At 38.6% G+C, this 18,369-nt stretch overlaps 1 protein-coding gene across 6 annotated transcripts in view; it reads left to right on the top strand.

Annotated features, from left to right (window-relative positions):
- The first annotated feature begins 2,853 nt into the window (after positions 1 to 2,853).
- Positions 2,854 to 18,369, top strand: part of CACNA2D1 (calcium voltage-gated channel auxiliary subunit alpha2delta 1) — a 361,272-nt gene continuing 345,756 nt past the window's right edge. For all 6 annotated transcript variants that reach the window (XM_086886615.1, XM_086886616.1, XM_086886617.1 and 3 more), the window contains exon 1: positions 2,854 to 3,581. In XM_086886615.1, coding sequence (XP_086742741.1) covers positions 3,487 to 3,581 — 95 coding nt within the window. In that variant the 5' untranslated portion in view covers positions 2,854 to 3,486. The remainder of the gene's footprint in view (positions 3,582 to 18,369) is intronic.

Below are 18,369 nucleotides of genomic sequence, written 5' to 3' on the forward strand. Positions count from 1 at the left end.
ACTGAGGCCTATTACTAATGTCCATACACAGCTGTAGGATGAGGTCACCATTTCTAAACATTCTGCATCTTTATTAAATACCTGGAAAATGAATGAGTTTTTAGGCCATAAATAATTAGGAAAACCAAAGACTAGGTGATTAGTAAATAACAAATTGCTCATGGAGTAAGTCCCGCTTTCTTCCCCATGCTTCAGGCTGGCATTGGATCCTGAGTTTCAGATTCAAAAAAAGGTAAAACTTCAAAACCTGACTTCCAGCCTTATTTATTTTACAGAAAAACTGTTATTTGATCCCACCTTTTCTCAAAACCGGGCTTCAGTTCAAGTTTACTTGTAAATCCTGAAAAGCCTGTGGATTGATCTTGACTTGTCTATCACAGACCTTCCCAGAATTCCACATCCCTAGTTAAGCTCCATTTTTCAGCCCTGGCTGCTCCTCTGCACCTCAACCAGCTTGCTTGGAGCTAACCTGTGTATTTCTCCTCCATGCTGGAGCCACACGTAGGCAACTTCTCTCTTTCATCCCTGGGTTTCAGCGAGCTCCACAGGCATTCACTTACACTGTTCACAGTAGGATCAACTTGCAGACTGTCTTGTTATATAGTTGTTAATAGCACAGTAGATTGGAAGCTTTGAATACTTCTTTATTAAATCATGGTATTTTCTCTAGAATCTTTTTCACTTTTCAGCTGTTGTCCAGTGTATTAGTACTGATTAATCCAAACCTTACAGGACTAGGTGGGGTGTCAGCCAGCCCATGCATTGCACAGCTCCATTGCTAGTCACATGTTACTGCTGGAACTATTTGCAGCTATAATTACTGCCCTAAGGAGATCTACAAGCATCAGAAGTGTAGGCTTACTGAAAATTATTGAATGATGAAAGGAACATTCCTGTGTAACCCTTTACTTATCTATTTATTATTTTACATTATCACCTCCTGATCTTCCTTTGCATTATATTGAAATGGTATTTGTGAATAAGGGTGCTCTTGCTTATTCTCACCCTACTGAAACCATTTCCTGTGTGTGTGTTTACATAGGTAGTTGCATCCTCTCCCACACCAACATGTCAGCAATTTTCATGCCCACTCCAGGGGGCTCTCACCTGGGAGAGCACTTCTTTCACAGCTCAGTGCCCACAGCTTGCTCAACAGGCCCTTGGGGGCAGAACTGCTGAGAATTTGACATGAACACTTTCCTGCTGAGAAGAGATGGGCTCAATATGCTCAATCTTTCAGGTGAGGAAGGAGCCAGGTATGGCATTCCTTTTTATTCTGTCTGGATGGGTGTTGCCAGTGTTAATCCATTACTGTGTTGCCCACTGCAAAACTATAGGTGTTTTGGGGCACAACTAACAGAGGAACGTCTGGTTCTGGGTAACTCGGCAGAGTTTAGGTATGAACTTGAGCCAAACTTCAGAGTCCTATCAAGGAGCAGGATCAGTATTCTTGTTCAATATTCATGTTCATAACTGAATTGATGTTAACATGCTATTCTTAGTGTGAGAGCCCAAAAATGAGGAGCAATATCTAAGTAAATTACTTTATCTAAGTAAATTTGTCACGGTCTTATGCTAGTTCACATCTCCAGCCCCTTTCGTCTGTGCATTTTTCTGGGATTTTAACCCACTCCCCACCATCTTTCTACCCAGATCTCCTCACAATACATCTCATGTGAAGCAGGACTTTTGTGCCACAGGGCTGTGACTGTGCTGGTACCCTGGACACCCCCGTGGGGAAGCAGAGGTGCTCAGGTGAACAGTTACAGGTAAGCATCCAAAGCAGAGCCACTTCATGTGGAAAAACTGTCAGGCTTATGGAGACATACAAGAGCTGAGCTGTAGATACTTTTCAGACTGTTTGAATCTAAAGGCTGTAGAATCATTTTAGAAAATGCTATTTCAGACTTGCATCCAAACCCCCTACGTCCCTATAGGTAGGTGGATAGGTGAAGACAACTGGGAGTTCTTCCCACCAGCTCCCAAGTGCCAGCTCCAATCCAGAAACAATGTAGATGAGTGACTGCATGTTTTCCAGATTGCAACTGAAATATCGTGCTGGCTTTGAGCCCGGGCAATGTGAGCACTCATTTTTTCATTTGTGCATCTCAGTTTTGATCCCTTTGCCACCTTTAAAATAGACATGAGCACTTTCCTATTTTATAGAAATTGTTGTGAGTTAATATATTCAAGATGTGATCCTTAAATACAAATGAAGTGAAAACAAAATGAATACTGGGTCTGCTCTTTCATTCTCACCTGTTGAACTAAGTAAATATATTAAAATATAAATATGTAAGCACATACAAATAAAAACCGAACAAAACCAACCCGCAGATCGAAAAGAAAATCCAATTTGTCACTGAACTTTTAACTGCTTTAACAAATAAGGTAAGAAATATTTCCCTGGATTACTTTCTACATTTATACCGAGAGCGTATAGTTGCCACAGAGACTGGTGTGCGTGAACGTGGGCAAACGAAAGGAGGGGAGAGGGAATGCGTCCTCTGAATTTCCAGAGGGATGTGAAATGAGTATCTGGGTTAGCGATGCGGCGGGGCGGGGGCGAAGCCCGAGGGCTCCGGGCCGTGTCCCCGGGGGCGGCTCAGGGACGCTGCGGGCCCGGGACGCTGCGCCGGGCGAGGCTCCGCTCCAGCCGGCCGCGGGGAGAGCGGCATTTATACATACATCCATGAAATATCTATTTAAATCGCAGCCCAGACTGCTGGCACACGGGCTGCGTGCGGCTGCCGCCGCCGAGAAGGGAGGAGGGGGCTGGAATTAAAATAAGGCACGAAGCGGTTTTAAAAATAGCGTTGGGGCTGCGCGGGGCGGCGCGGGGCGGGGCGGGGCGGGCGGCGGCGGCGCGGCCCCGGGGCGGCCCGGCCGGGAGTTCCCGGGAGCCTTGTATGGAGCGCGGCCGCCGCAGCGCCCGCCGCCCGCCCCCGCTGCTCGCCCCGACTTTCCGTCCCCGCTGCCGGCAGGGAAGGCAGGAGCGACCTGCGCGTCTCCAACTCCAGCCCCTGCTTCCCTCCTCTTCTTCCAGGAGCCGCCACCCCGCCTGCCTCTCTCCTCCTCTTTCTGCTCTGCAATCTGCGGGATAAATCGGGGAAGGACGCGCGCACACACACGCAGAGTAGGATCTGTTACAAAAGTAGCGCTGATGGCGGCGGATCAGATGAAGCTGGAGCTGCTGCTGGAGTAGCAGAGAGTGGAGTATCTCTCGCTCTCTCTCTTTTCTCTGTTTCGCCTCTTCCCCCACTCCACCCACAGATCTCCATCGTTTCTCCTCCTCCTCCTCCTCCTCCCCACCCTCGGCTTTCCGCGCATCTCTGGGCTGCGCCTCCTGCGAGGGGGCGGGTGGGGGGAGCGGAGGAGGCTTTAAAGAACCACGGCCCCCCCCGCACCGCCACACACGATAATTGAATTTATTATTATTGCCGTCTCGCCGACTTGGGCAAGGGGGATCGATCTTCGATCAGGAAGATGGCTGCTGGCTGGCTGCTGGTCTTTAGCCTGACACTTTTCCAGTCCCTGGTGATGAACCACTCCTCGGAGGGACCCTTCCCCTCGGCCACCACGTAAGTCCCAGCGGGCTCGGGGGTCCGCGGCGGGGGCACGGCCGGGGCGGGGGCGCTCCTCGGCGCCAGGGACGGTGACAATACAAAGGGAAATCAAGTTAGACCGGGCGGAAAGTGACGATCGGGAAAGATTGAAGGTTTTCGGCAGCTTTTGCTTTGGGAAGAGTCAGGGTAGCTGAAGGTCCCGCCGGGACGGTCAGCGGGAGGGGGAAGCTCCGGGGACTTTTGAGGTGAAGGCTTCGCCTGGGAATCCCGCTCCGGAGCGGCTCCCAAATGCACCCCGTCAGGTCATCCTTGTCGAGAAGAAAGTTTCGAGTTACACACAGTCCGCCCCTTCCTCCCACGGAGGTTATTCCAGCCTGGATGGAGTTTCAACATTGTTTATGTATAAGAAAACCTGAAAACTTTGGCAATTTCATGAAAATGCACACGGAAGGCGGATTTCGTTGTCTGTCCGCGGCCGGCATGGGAAGCGGGGCAGGCGGCCGGGGCTGGGAGCTGCGAGCCCCGGCTCCCTCCTGCCCGGCCGGGCTCGGGGCTGCGGTGGCTCCGCACCCTGGCTCCGGAGGGGCTTTCTCATGCTCAAAGCCCCACAGCTGAAGATCTGTTTCCTCCAGCCTTGGCCTTGCAGATCGTTCCTTCTCAGAAATACCTTGGCGAGAGCTGAGGGATGCTCGCGGTGCACGCAGCTCGGTGCCTTGCCTGGCCCTGAGATAGAAATCTTTAAAGCACTGCGGAATTATTAGCATGAAAGTGTTGCCCAGAGCAGTGCAAAGATCAAATAATAATGATGCAAGAAAAGAAAGGCAAAAGGAAGCCAATACATCATATTGAAGATTCGCCTACAGATAGGAAAAAAAAAGTCCACGACAAAGCACTGTGTGATCGTGTTTTCTTCCATGTTCTTCTCTCTCACCTCATTATTTTTATATTCTTTTTGTTTGGTTGGTTTTTTGAAGCACTTACCTTAGTCCCCGAATCTGGGTTAAAGCTACCAGTAGGTAACTTTTAAGTGGATGACTCACTTTAATGCATTTTACATAAGAAAAACAGTGCTAATGGTAGTCTTTCCTTATTGTTTAACACTGGGTGGAATTTATTGGTGTCGTTCATCCTGGGCAGAAGGATGCCTTGCAGTAATTACCAGCAATGCATTTTCACCAATTAGTACTGCTGGTAGGTTGTTATAATTGGATTCAGTTCTGAGTATCGGTTCCATTATGAAAGACTCAAAGGGATGCTCGCACTGTTAAATGAAAGGAATACAAAGATAAGTGTAGAATAACCACTTAGTGTCTTCTAAACTGAATAAATACAACCTTTCGTTGGAGGGAAAATTACCTTTTAAAGCATTCTCGTGTTGCAGTTTATAAAGATGTGCCATGTAGAAGCAAGTGTTGCAAAATACCAACCCAGGGCTTTTTAATTGATTGCTTTCTTGTGTTTAAACTCCTGTATTTACGTTTTTTTGGGCTCAGATATTTATGGTTTCTCACTGAGCTGAAAAGGTTATCATACACAACTAGTTACAATTTATCTTTTAAGTGGATTTTTCTAGGTTTAAAAGAGAAAGAAAAATGGAACACAGTGAAATTAAAATAATATAATATAAAAAGAATATATACCATTTCAAATAGAACTCTAGATTGCTTTTTAACATATGTGATATTCTTTTAAAACTGGTTTTGTCTCCCCATCTGTTTTTGCTAATTTCCTTCCAAATTTACTTTTATTGACAGTCATGGTAATAGAAACTGACAACAGTGAAACACATAACTTTATAACTATACCTGTGATAAGGTATTACAGAATATTATGTTAATCATCAACATTTCCATCTTCTGCACAATCTCCTTGCTGTTTGCTCTATATTTTTTTCATTGTTATTCCACTGAAATATTGCAGAAACAATCTGTAGCAACTGTGCATCCTTCAGAGTACTGTTTTCCCTTTGGAATGGAATCAAAGTGCAAGCAAGGCTCAGTTTGTTTAGAAGGCAGCACACAACAGGTTGATGCGGGGAGAGCCGCTTAGCAAAAAGTAATGATGTAACAGGTGAAGGAGAAAACAGTATTTCTATTCTTTTTTAAGACTTGACAGCAGTGTTTCATTTCTTGCTAAAAATTACAAATGGGGAAGAACAAAGAGAAGTGACGCACATGCTCTTAATGTAAAATATATTATATATTAAGAATATTAAAAATAGGAATAAAAAAAAATGGGAGAAGAGAATAAAGGAAAGAAAGGATATGAATAATTGAAGAACTGGAGGCTTGCTGATATTATGTGCTTAGCTACCTGCTTTCTCCCCATTATTTTCAATCTCTTTTTTCTCTTTGTGAAAAAGTTGGTTTGAGGAAGCAGGGGTTCCCAGCTGTTGTGTGAAAAATGTGCACATTCAGAGCTATAGAGTACATGATTTCTTCAACAACTCATTACTGTACAATCACTTTTCCTTCAGTCATCTGTTTCTTCTGCATTAATAAATATTTTAACATGTACTTTTACAAAAAACATTCAGAAATCCTTATCACAAATATAATAATATAGAAGCATGTAGAACTCTTAGCAAGAAATGCTGAAGGCTTATCCCATGCCTGTTTGATAGAATCTCAGTAATTTGATTAATTTCAATTCTCTGATAAGGCAAAAAGGCCCTGATGTGTTTACACAGCAAAATATAGAGAATTTCAGGTGCAGGTTTGTGTTGTATGAAATGGCAGCATTAATTTTTCATTGAAAATCTGAGCAGGTGGTGTTGCATTCCTTGCTTCCAGTGTTGAAATATTTCACTGCAAATATTGAAGACTGTCCTTTAAGAAACTATTTAAGTATAGTAGTAATTGTATCTTGATCTGAGCTGTTAGGCTTAGCTGCTGATTGATGCATACTGCATTGCATTTAAACATATCATAATAATTGTGCCATGTGTTAGGGATCTGTTTGTTGGTACAAGGTACAATGTTCTTACTTTTAACATAGCAACTCAAGGTCCTTCAATTACACCTTCAGCACAGCAGGTATTTTGCACTTAGATGAGAATATAGTATATAGTACTCCTGGCACTATAACCACACTGCTGCTATCACAGTATGCAAAGCACTTCTGTTTTGTAGCCATACATATTTATTTATCATTCACATCTGTACAGGCTTCAGAAAAAACATACTATTAAATATACAACGTTTGTATGTTGCCTGAGAGTGATAGCAGAGGACTCAGTTTATTTCTTCTCTTTTCTCTATACTGCACCAAGCGTGATAGTCTTAAGTATATCTTGTAATTCCTAAGTATCCTTTTGGCCCAGCATGTGTTGATATTGTTACTGATAGCGAGTAATGTACGACATAAAGAGACACATTCTCCTTTCTGATAATAAACCTGTTTGTACTGATTAAAAAAAGAAAAAAAAAAACCAACCCAAACTAAGCATATTTTAATTTCTATAAACTTACAGATGAAACCTTTCAAAATCAGTGGGACTGTTTCTGTAATTGCTACATCATCGTGGATATATTTTAATGTCTTTTTTTTTTTTTTTTTTATCCCTCCTCTAATTTTCCTCTGCCACTCATTTTCTCTTTTTCCCTTATTTTTTAACATTTTTTCCTCAGTCACTTCTTCTATACATATGCATTACTTTAAATATTATATTCAAGACAGATCTGCTACTTACATTAATTGGTTTAAAACATTGGTGGATAAAGATAATATAGAGATAAAAATAGTATACACATGAACATATATCTATATCTATGCAGACAGGACATTTTTAGAAGATAAGTTGTGTATTCCCATTTTTTACTTGCATGAATCATCTTTACTGTTTTGGTGTCATTAGGACAACTCAGGGAAGTCTATATGAGTCATACGAATTCGGGCGTGCACAACTGGGACATTCACATTTTTGGCTTCTGCACATGGACCTAACAAGTGTAGGTCCTGCTGAGAGTGTGGCTGGGCTTAGTCTCAGCATCACTTTCTGTATGGCACCAATGACCAAAGGTAGATGACATTTATGATGTTTTCTTTTCATCTGTTTCTACTGTCAGACTTAGGGATTTTGATACCTCTCATAGGCATAAAATCCCATTTACAGCTTAAAGTCTATGAAAGAAGAATGCCAGTTTAGCTGTTGATGTTAATTAGAAAAGACTGCTGTATTAATGGATTACAAAATATCAGGCTCTTTCTCATTTGAAAATTGTTTTTTTCTCAACCTATTTAAAAATATTCACTGTTAGGAAAAAATAAAGTACTGAAGCGTACCTTCATATCAGTGAGTTGGAAAGAGAGCCAAAAAATGTAATCTACTTAGAATCAGGAGAGTGCAATATCACCTCTTAGTGTTTTCTCAGCAGCACATATCTAAGTGCTGAGCATTATGCAAGATGCTTAAACCCACTGATATTTTAAAGAGTGTTGTTCCAATCCATTCTTGTAGTGGAAACATACTTATTCTAAGTGTGAAACAGCTTGTTGATTGGTGGTGTTTATTTTGGTGTTTTGGTGGGATTTTTTTGATTGTGTGGTGGTTTTTTGTTTTTTTTTTTCCTCTTTTTATTATTTTTTTAATGTCCCTGTAAATGTGGTGATGAAAAATACAAATTATTTGGATCCACAAAGCATTTTCTTGTTTTATGTATTTTATGATGTAAATTGTGAATGGGCAATTTCTTTGTTTGTTTCCCTCCTAGGTATTTATTCTGGTGCCTCAGAATTAACAAATTCTATAGATTTGTGTTTTTTTAAGCATGAAAATTCAGCTGAAAACATCAAAATAGATACTAATCATAAAAGATGAAATTTCATTGAAATAAATCAGCATTATAGAGGTTCTTGCCATCTTTCATTTTGCAGTGATGCTATTTTCAGAACTGCATTGCTCATACCCTGCAAAATGATTTTATCCAAGAATTCAGCTGCTAGAAAGAGAGCTGGAGCTTGGCAGCACATTAGCCTGAAATGTATTCATTGTTAAATAGAAGGCCTGTTGTACAGATCTTAAAAATATTTATCTATCAGAACATTTTAAATTGATGGAAGCATGGTCAAATTCTTTCTGCTTTAATGTTTTGTAACAAACAACCCAGACTCTGGTTGCCCACTGGTAACTGACGTGGTTGTGCCTTGATCCTTTCTTGCCTTCTGCGAGAATCCCGTATCCAAGGTAGTGTTATCTTCTAGACCAATATTTGACTTAAACCTCTGTAAGATAGGAGTTGCAGTACAGAAGCATTTTAGCAGAGAAAAATGACTCATTCTCTCTGTTGCTGACCACAGTAGAAGCAGAATTGAGTCCCAGACTGTTTTGTGCTTCTTTGCAGCAGTTCCTGGGCTTTTGATCCCCTATGCTTGAGCTGCATGTTGTATTGGGAGTGCTCATAAAGACCTTTGTGACAAAAGGTGATACTTTCAATGGCTGAAAATGTTGTTTTCAGTGCCTTGTTAACAAATTGCCTTTAATAGAAGAAAAAAATACCAGAAAACAATCCTGGAATAAAATTACTGGACCATAGCTACAATTTGGTAAAGCCAGATGCCATAATTAATTTACATCGTTTACAAATGCTGAATCAGACTTCTTTATAGAAAAAATGACAGCTCAGTGTCCTTAGTGTTCTGGTAAAACAAAAGCATAGCTAGAACCTTGAACATGCACAGAAAATGAGAAGTACAAAACAATAAGTGCATTTGTGCCCCCAGCCCTGGGCAGCGCCTGTGTGCTCTGTCTCAGATCGCTCTTAGACCATTCCTGCAGCAGCTTTTTCATTCCCCCTACAGCTGCTGCAAGACAGGTATCAATGAATACTTAAATGATTTGCATTTGAGATTACAGCTCTGATTTATCTCTTGCTGAAACTATTAAAGAGCCTGATCCCACTCAACTTTCCTCAAACATGCATAGGGCAATTCTCTGTTCTGTAGGATCAGACCAGAGCCGAGTTTTGTATCAGTTATACCATTGCCTACTGTAGCAAATTGGTCAATGCTTTTAGGGGGAGTTATGACTCTTCTTTCCCTCCTGATTGAATATTGTTTGCAGAATACGATTTTTATTTTAGGCAGTACTGTGTAATGCACACAGTAATGCTGCAGGGGCAGCTCACATTTAAGGTGAAAATACCTAACACTGATAGTGAAATTACTGTCCACTGCACTTCTACTTCAGTAATGTTCATGGGTTGTATATTCTCTGTTTAGGGCCAGACTGTGCTGCTTGTACCCTGGAATGAAAAAGTCCCATTGATACTTTCAGAAAAATCTGTGCAAGAGTGAAGATTTTCAAAATACACTTTTTAATAGCTAAAATTAATGGCATGTGCCTGCAGCTATTCAGCTCAAGAGGGATTTTGCTTTTCCTTCTCCACTGCTTTCCAAACTATTTTTTGACCTACTCTGCTTCTAAGCAAACTCGGTTTTTCACACCTTCCTTCCTTTCCTCCTTCCTTCCAGACTTAGTAAGTTTTCAGGGTGAGCTGTAAAATAGACTCCCTTTCACAGCCACCCTGTGACAAGATATGGCTCACTGTTTTAGAATGTTACACTAATGATGGCAGGGAGAGGTTTTTGCTTATGTCCGTCCTTACAACACCTTTCTCTGCATGCCAACAGCAAGTTGGTGACAAAGAGTGAATTTCTGTTCCTCATATCATTTTTTCCTATTTATTTACAAAGTTTCTAACAAGTTTATGAAAATGATTGACATTATTTTGCATCAACAAATCAGCAAGCTTTTGCAGTTAATTACAGTAATTCAAAATCAGACTTTTTTTTAGTCTGAGGCAGGCCTGAAATAACCATAGAATGTGAATGTGAAGTTGTAATATTGCTGACTATTATAAAAAGTGATTTATTGGATTTTCACCCTCTTTAAATTACATTCTCACTCCCTCTCATTTGAGAGTTGGGTATGGTAAGAACTGTAGACTGATTTTGCAGCAGATATTCTACATAGTGATTAAAAAAATCTCCTTTTTTGAAATTTCCTTTGTTTCTCCAGGACCATGAATGTTCATCCAGAAATGCAGGAGGAAGACTTTTTTAAAAAGTGTGTCCTATTGATATTATAAACTAAGAATAATTTTTACACAGCCTTTATTAGATGTCACATGGACGTATATATTAGATTAGTGGTCCTTTTTTCAGCATAAAATGTTTCAGCTGGAATCTGTGAGCAGTCTCTCAAATTCATTCATTATAATAAAATCTGATTCACTTTTTACCTGATTTGAGAGGTAAATGAGAACACCAAGGATTGCTGAGTTCACAGTCTAGTTTTTGTAGGAATCAGATAAATTATGTGAATTTTTATTTAAAAGAGAAAAGTTAGACTTGATTCCAAGCAATATTTGAACTGAAATACTCCTATTTTCCCTGTGCAGGTTCTCACTAGACTGGTCTAGAAGCTTAAAATGTTTCCCAGTGATATTTCTCCCGCCCTTATTTTCACTCAGATTTTTATTATATTTTGATAGCATGGACTAAATATTCTTCCATACAGGCAAAAAAAAAGGTTATAAAGTTCTGTGGCTAAGTGTGGTGGCAATATTAAAACCAAAATCAAGTCATGCCACTGTTCCAAATTGTCACTATTAATATTGACATGGTATTAATACTGTGCTGCCTTTTTCTTTATGAACTAAGGTAGTCTTAAACAAACCAGTAAAAGGGAAGTTTTCTTCATTCTTGAAATGAGCAGAAATTTGCCGCACCAGGTATATGTTGATTCTCGATTAGAAATTCCAGCCTTTTCCATAGGAGGGAACTGAGTCATGGGAACTGTTTTGTCAAAGATTATTGAAGTGAAACATTTTGCAGTCTGAAATGGATGAATTGTTTTACCAACACTGCAGGAAGGAGAAAAGTAATGAAAAAGAGATGACAGGAAATATGTATTACAAAATTAGAGTTCTTATTATTCCTTCCCTGAGTCTTACAGGTCACTCCTGCACATGTAGGTCCAATGTCCCATGAGAACAGTCAAAATGTTGAGGGATAGTCAACTACAAAAGGCAACTTTTAATTAATGGTATTCTGATGTGGACTAGTGTTGAAAAAATGGTTTATTTTGTAAATGGCTAAATGAAGCCTCACAGTAATAATTTCCCCTCAGTGTGGATTGGGGTAGTCTATTTGGTAGAAGTCTTGTGGGTACAAAATACAGCCCTATACTGGGAGGTAATGCTCTTTACTTGGGGAGTGCTCTACCCTTAAAACTCTGTTTTTTGTTTTCTGGCAGTTGATTTAAGGAGAATAAAATGTCATATATAATATCCTAGTCATTAGTAAGTAATTTTTGCAGAGCTTTTTGAACATTTATTTTTTCTGTTAGCCTCTCTTGTAATTTTGTTATTTTTATGTATGGGTGTAACAAGTTCTTTAGATTTTTTTTTTTTCAAAGACAGGTGTAAGTGAAGAATAATCCATGTAGGGATGGAAACTAAGTGTACTGAGCCATGAACCTTCTTGCACCCTCATCTTCTCTTGGGAGAACCCTGTGTTAGGTTGGCTAGCTATGTGTGTGCTTCTTAATACAGGAAATATTTCTTGATCTGACATTTTTCTTAGAAATTAATTCAGTGGCACCAATTTTTGAAAAAAAGAAAAACAAAGCAGTAGACTCTGCTATTTATTTTATCACAAATATTCTTAATTTTTTTCTATGATGTACATCCTGAATTGTGTGTACCATGGCTGAGCTTTTTAGCATTAAATGCCTCTCTTTAAGTATGATCTGCCTCACTTCATCTGCCTTGCCTTATTTCTCAAATTTTGTACCTTAGATTTCAATATTAATTTCTGTCAGTAAAGTTGGAAAATTCAGTATCTTACCATTTAGTCAGGCAAGGGTTTATTGTCAAGATTAATTTGTTAGCTAATGCCTCTAAAGCCTTCTGTAGTTGAAAAGTGTCGTTAAGCTGTTAAGCCTAATTTATTAAGATGTGTGTTTGCTATATTCCCACTTTACCTCAGAAACTTGCATGACCAGTCCTTTCCTGGATGGACGATGTCTCTGGTTTACCTGGTTCTCAAAGTGGTTTTTTTTAATAGAATCTCTGTAGAAAAGTTACCATCATATCTGCTTCTTTTGGTAACTTGTGATCTGGAGATCTGGAAGAAGTTAATCCCCACGATCTGTACTTTGGATGTACACAGATTGCAAAACATAAGCTTAACAGCATTTTTAGAAACTAACAGGAGTCAGCAAAAATCTGCAGACAGTATCGTGAAGAGAAGCCAGTGTGTGACTCATGCCTGCACCGCGCGCTCGTTGCACTCCTTTGCCAGTCGTGCCAGTTCCTTTTCCACTGTGGAGAGCGCTGGGAGCTGCAGATCCCAGGATTCTCTGAAATTTGTACTCTGAGTATTTCGTACTTGGAGAAGGGACAATAGTTAGATACAATTCTAGACAAGGGCTTGTGACATGAGCTCGTTAACATGATCTGTTGCTTCTGTAGCTGCACAGGCTACTGCTGGTTTTATTCCATTTCTAAATGGGAATGACACCCAAATTGTCATCCTGCTTGAATCAATGAGTTTAATAAAGCAAGGTGTCCTGTTTCTATAAGAAAGATGGTAAGAAAAGTACATACATTTTTCTGTTACAGACTAATAGCAGTAAGATGATCATCAGCAATCACTGATTACAAGACAATCACCAAGACTCTTAAGATTTCAAGCAGGAGTAACATAGTTTTCAGTGCAATTATTTTTGTTTGCTACAGCCAGTAGCAAAAGAAGTGTAGTTCTTATCATTTTTTTTTGTTATTTACCAAGCCACTTTTGTTGCCTTAACATCTTCTTGATTAGATTTTTTTATCTGTTGTGAACATATTTTAGATTATGTGGTAGGTGTATAAGCTGGGAGAGAATCACTAATATGTGCAGGAACATATCTTAAAGAGATTTCACTGTAATATACACATGGGGAAAAGGTTTGTGGTAATTGAAGGCAGAATCTGGTCTCTTTTGACTGATTAGAAATACATGAGGGATCTGTGCATGACTAAGAATATGTCTAGGATATACTTTAAATGCATTTGGAAATGCTTGGGTACCCAATTTCATCCTTCTTTCCACCAGTGTAATTTCAGCATAATGAGTATCAGTCCTGTATCATTTAAATCCTGAGTGCAAGGATGAATCCACATAAAGTAATTTCTGATTAAACACATACAGGTTTCATTGCAGCAGAATGAGTCATCACTGTCAAGGCCTGATTGTGAAAATTACATAAAATAAAATGCAATACATGATTTTATTAGGCTTTGCAGAGGGGAATATCCCAAGGAAACCATGTGTGATATCAGATGTGGTCATCTGTCTTCCTTTTAAATGATAAGCTCTGACACCACTTCATTGTTGGTGCCCCACTGAGCAAGTGTCCATGTAAAAAAGAAGTTCTTAATGTGCTGGAAGGCACTGAAAAATGTTACCCCAGATTAAGAAGAAACATTATTTCATTAAATAAAAGTGTGGAATTGTAAGGAAGAAATACTTTCCTTTTCAAAGTACTGCAGTCTAGTAATGTGCAGGTTAACTTTAAGTGGCTTTCACTAATGTACTTTTTTGTAGTTTTGGTTTTGTTTTTTTTCTTCTTAAGCAATTAGTTATTTCTAGAGCTTAATTTGGAATGGTAGGAATGATAGAAGTAATTTAATTTAACCTCTCATTATGCACAAGTAAGTAATTAATATATCTTTGGGTATGAAGTCTTGAGTTTTTGGTTAACTAGAATTGAAATCAGCAAGAAATTTACAGAGAAACTTTGTATTTGTCTCCAGTGAAGCTGGATTTACTCTGAAAGATGTTATTGATGCTTTATGGGGACATGAGGTGAAATTCTGATACGATAGCTGCTTTGCTAATAGAAGCACTTGGCCAGTGTCTTAACTTCTTAACTTAACATTAATATATGTTCCTTGCATAGATACACCCTCCCAGTCTGCAAAATTAGCATTAAAAGCACCCATCACTTCCTTGTATGGCTGGTGAGAGTTTTGGTTAACAAATGACCATAAAGAATATTGTAGTAGATGTATGGAGCAATGATTTACTTGCAGGTATTTTCCTGATAGCATTTTTTTCCTTTCATAAGTCCATTTATTGATAAAGTATTTTTATGGCCTGCAAGAGAGTCTTGCACAAACATGCTCAGTTATTCTTGTAGGTATCCATGGTTCTACAAACACTTTCTGTGTTCATTAGTGATGCTTTCAACGTTGCAAATACAAGTTAAACATTGATGATTGAATATTTTGTGCCACATGTCTCATTAACTGGCACTCTGTTTTGTTTTAGTGAATAGTATTCTACTCAACAATTGTCCCATTTCTCTCTGTGGGAATAAAGTGTTTATATAATAAAATAATGATCAATATTTTAAAAAATCCTTTAGAAAAACTTAAAAGAAGTTAAAGGTAAGTTATCCAGTTATAAAGCTTAAACCCTTGAAAACTAGGAATTGTAAGACAAGAAACTGCCTTAAGCCTTAAATTGTTTTTCCATATAATATCTTCATTGTGATCCTGTCTTCAGTTACAAAACCAACTCTATTTTTTTTTCTTCTGAAAACACCTTTAATTGAGAATATTACTCCAAATGCAACCCCACTGTAAGACTGGTGGATTTTGTAGGTAACTTTGGTAAAGCAACACAGGATTGTCTTTTTGTGGTGTAAAACTAGTAATAGTTGCCACTACATGGAGAGAGTGTAGGGGCATCTGCCTTTGGGAATTGAAGGAAAACCATGGCCAAAGCTATTCTCTGAACCCAAAAGCTATGATAAAGATATCCTGTTCAAAGAGATATTTTGAGATGTTTGGATTTTTTTGTATCATGAGGACTTTCTTTCACTGCAGGAAGAGAGAGTGATGGTTGCTGCCATGTTTTTTATACTGTGGGACATCAATAATTGATAGCCTCTCACTGAGCAGGAATTATTTTCTAGCTGGAATTTTTCTTGAAAATTAACAAACAAGAAATACCAGCAATATACTAGAGAAATACCTGCTGTTCTAATTACCTACATGGTTGAAAAAAAAAATAAATCAAACTTCTTGTGTGTCTAGTTCTGTATTTTAATTGTGCGGTGATTTTTTGATCAACCATATCCAAATGTAACAAATCCCAGTACTTCACATGTTAGATTTCTTGTGTACCTGATCCAGATTTCCTACACGGATACTAAGGGATGTATTTGGATAGAACTTAACTCAAGGCTTTCTTGATGTCTAAAAAGTTAACTTGCAAACCAGGATCATCTACAATGTCACTCAAAGACTGCTTAAAATAAAGCAGTTCTTCATACTTATAGTGAAACCTTCCTACAATATCTGCAAAGTAATAAATTAAACCATTTTTTTTCTTAAAAGAAACCCCCCAAAAAACAGAGAGAGAAACCCAACAAAAAACTCCACAAAATGTGCAATATTTTAAATGTGCTTTACTCCGAAGTTCTTAAATAAATATTTGGTAGGCAAATCTAGGCTGCATGAGGTACACAGTTTTGTTTGTTGCTGTAAAACAGAGCTTCTACTTCAACAGTAATTTAGATAGATTCAGTTTGTGGTTTGTTACTATGCGATTTGACACAGACACACACTCTCCATGCAACATTTCTTTCACCTGGGAAAATTGGATAATGCACTAATGAAGGTTTTCTTGGCTGATAATGCTGTCTGTTTTCAGACTGTAGCAATTACACAATCTTTTTACCACTCAATGTCTATCTAAACAAAATCAATGCAAAAATAAGGGCTATTTGCAGTGAAGTATCATTATTTTACATTGTTTGGGTAGTTCTCAGAGTCTGAAATGATATTGAAATGATACAGAAAAAAAAAATCTCAGGAGCTTTAAAGCCAGCAATCCAAAGGCCACCTGATTTTTCTGTCAGCTCAAGTAATTCACCAATAGTTGTCTACCTCTGTACAAATGTAATACCTATCATTGCTGCTTACCTTTTCTTTTTAGAAGAAAAGCTGAATTCTATGCATCTCAAAACTGGACTTGATTTGAATTTACATGGCTTCAAGATTGGAAACTGGGATTGGATTAAAGCTTCCAAACCATTTATTTACAACAATACGAGAGTTTTGTGGTCTTTTTTTTATTATTATTCTTGCCCAGTTTTCTCCTTCATCAGTGAATTCTTCAAAGGGGCATGGAGAATTGCTTGTACAATTGTTTGTGATATGCTGTGTAAGTGCTGATTTTTGCTATTACATATCAAAGAAGAATAAAGGGCTGCATTCTTATTGCTATTAAAATTATGAAAGCATGTTCAGGCTATCAGCTACTTCACAGACTTTAGCCTGCAAGTGAAGGTAAGGAAAATTCAGATTAAATATACAAAATGTCTTGATATTACAACTAAGTATCTTGTGGATCCATTCATTAAAAGCTATCATGGTGCTTCTGAAATGTTAAGTTTCTAAATTTGTAGTGATGAGAAATCTGAAAGAGCAAAAGCCCTCTTCTGTATTACTCGGGAGCTGGACAGTACTTTTTCCATTTCCCAACTTTTTTATTTTCAACTGGTGTATTTTTAAAAAGGAAAAAAACTAAAATCTTTTCATTTTTAAGTTCACTTAAAAGATATAAGTATGGAATGGTATCATAATATGAGATGAAATAAAATATTTCTACCGTAGTCTTTCAGATTTTTTGATCAAGTACTGAATTGGCTACTTCATCTGAAGAAAGTGTTACTAAATGATGCTGATAAAACATATTCCCTGGAAATATTTCAGGTCAATTTGGATAGGGCTTTGTGTCCTGATCTACTTAAAGATGTCCCTGCCGATTCTAGGGAATTGGATTAGATGACCTTTAAAAGTTTCTTCTGACCCAGAATATTCTAAGATTTTATCTTTTTTTACATTTTTTCTGAGTTTTTCTTTTAGTAGGTGATTTGTGGATAATTTTAAAGGCTGCTATAGATGTTTTCTTTGTTGCCAATCTACTCCAGAGGAGCACAGTGATGTTGATTAGCTTTCACTTTTGTCTTAGATAATACCTTTTAATGATATTAAACTTTACCTTTTCCATTCTCATGCCATGGAACAAAATAATGCTAAAGCTCCGTGGAAATGGTCCGGAACCCCTGTTTTCTGAGTGGTGGAAAAAAAATTTAAAAAATTCATGGAAATTATGTACAGAATAAAATCTCTTGCTTTTTTTTTTTTTTCATGTCTCTGGTGCATTTCTGGATCTGTTCTCTCATATGGCTGAATGTGTTGTGCACAGTTCAGTTTGACAGATGTGAATGAAGTGTGTCGGGCTAGGTGCCTGAGTTGTGCTGTGTACACGTCTCCAACAGCAGCATTGTTGTTGTACATCATGTACGTGTGTCTCTGTTCTTATTAACACACTGCTTGAAACCTCCAAACAAAAGGGACAGTCCCTCTATCACTACAGGTTCTGTGTGAGAGAAACTTATGAGAATGAGGCAGAGATCCTTAGGCAGGAGGTTTTTCAGGGAAACAGCATCCCTAGTAATGATAATGCAATGTATTTTATGTGTCCTGAGGGTTTTCCTTAATAACACTGTAGGGGAATAAGAAATGGCAGGGGTACTGTTATGTATACTGTGTGTGCACCTCTAACATTACACAAGACAGCCAAATTGTTCTATAATTTTTTTTCTCCTATGTGTTCATTGCAGTTATCAATATAGGAGAGACATGGCTTAGTACCCAGGAGAATGGTATAATGTCTGTCATAGATGATTCCATTAGTGACAGGTAGGACAGAGCAGTAGTTTGGCCAATATTTACTACAA

This window comes from Cyanistes caeruleus, chromosome 4 (assembly GCF_971803275.1).
Source record: "Cyanistes caeruleus chromosome 4, bCyaCae1.hap1.1, whole genome shotgun sequence".
Lineage (NCBI taxonomy): Eukaryota > Metazoa > Chordata > Aves > Passeriformes > Paridae > Cyanistes > Cyanistes caeruleus.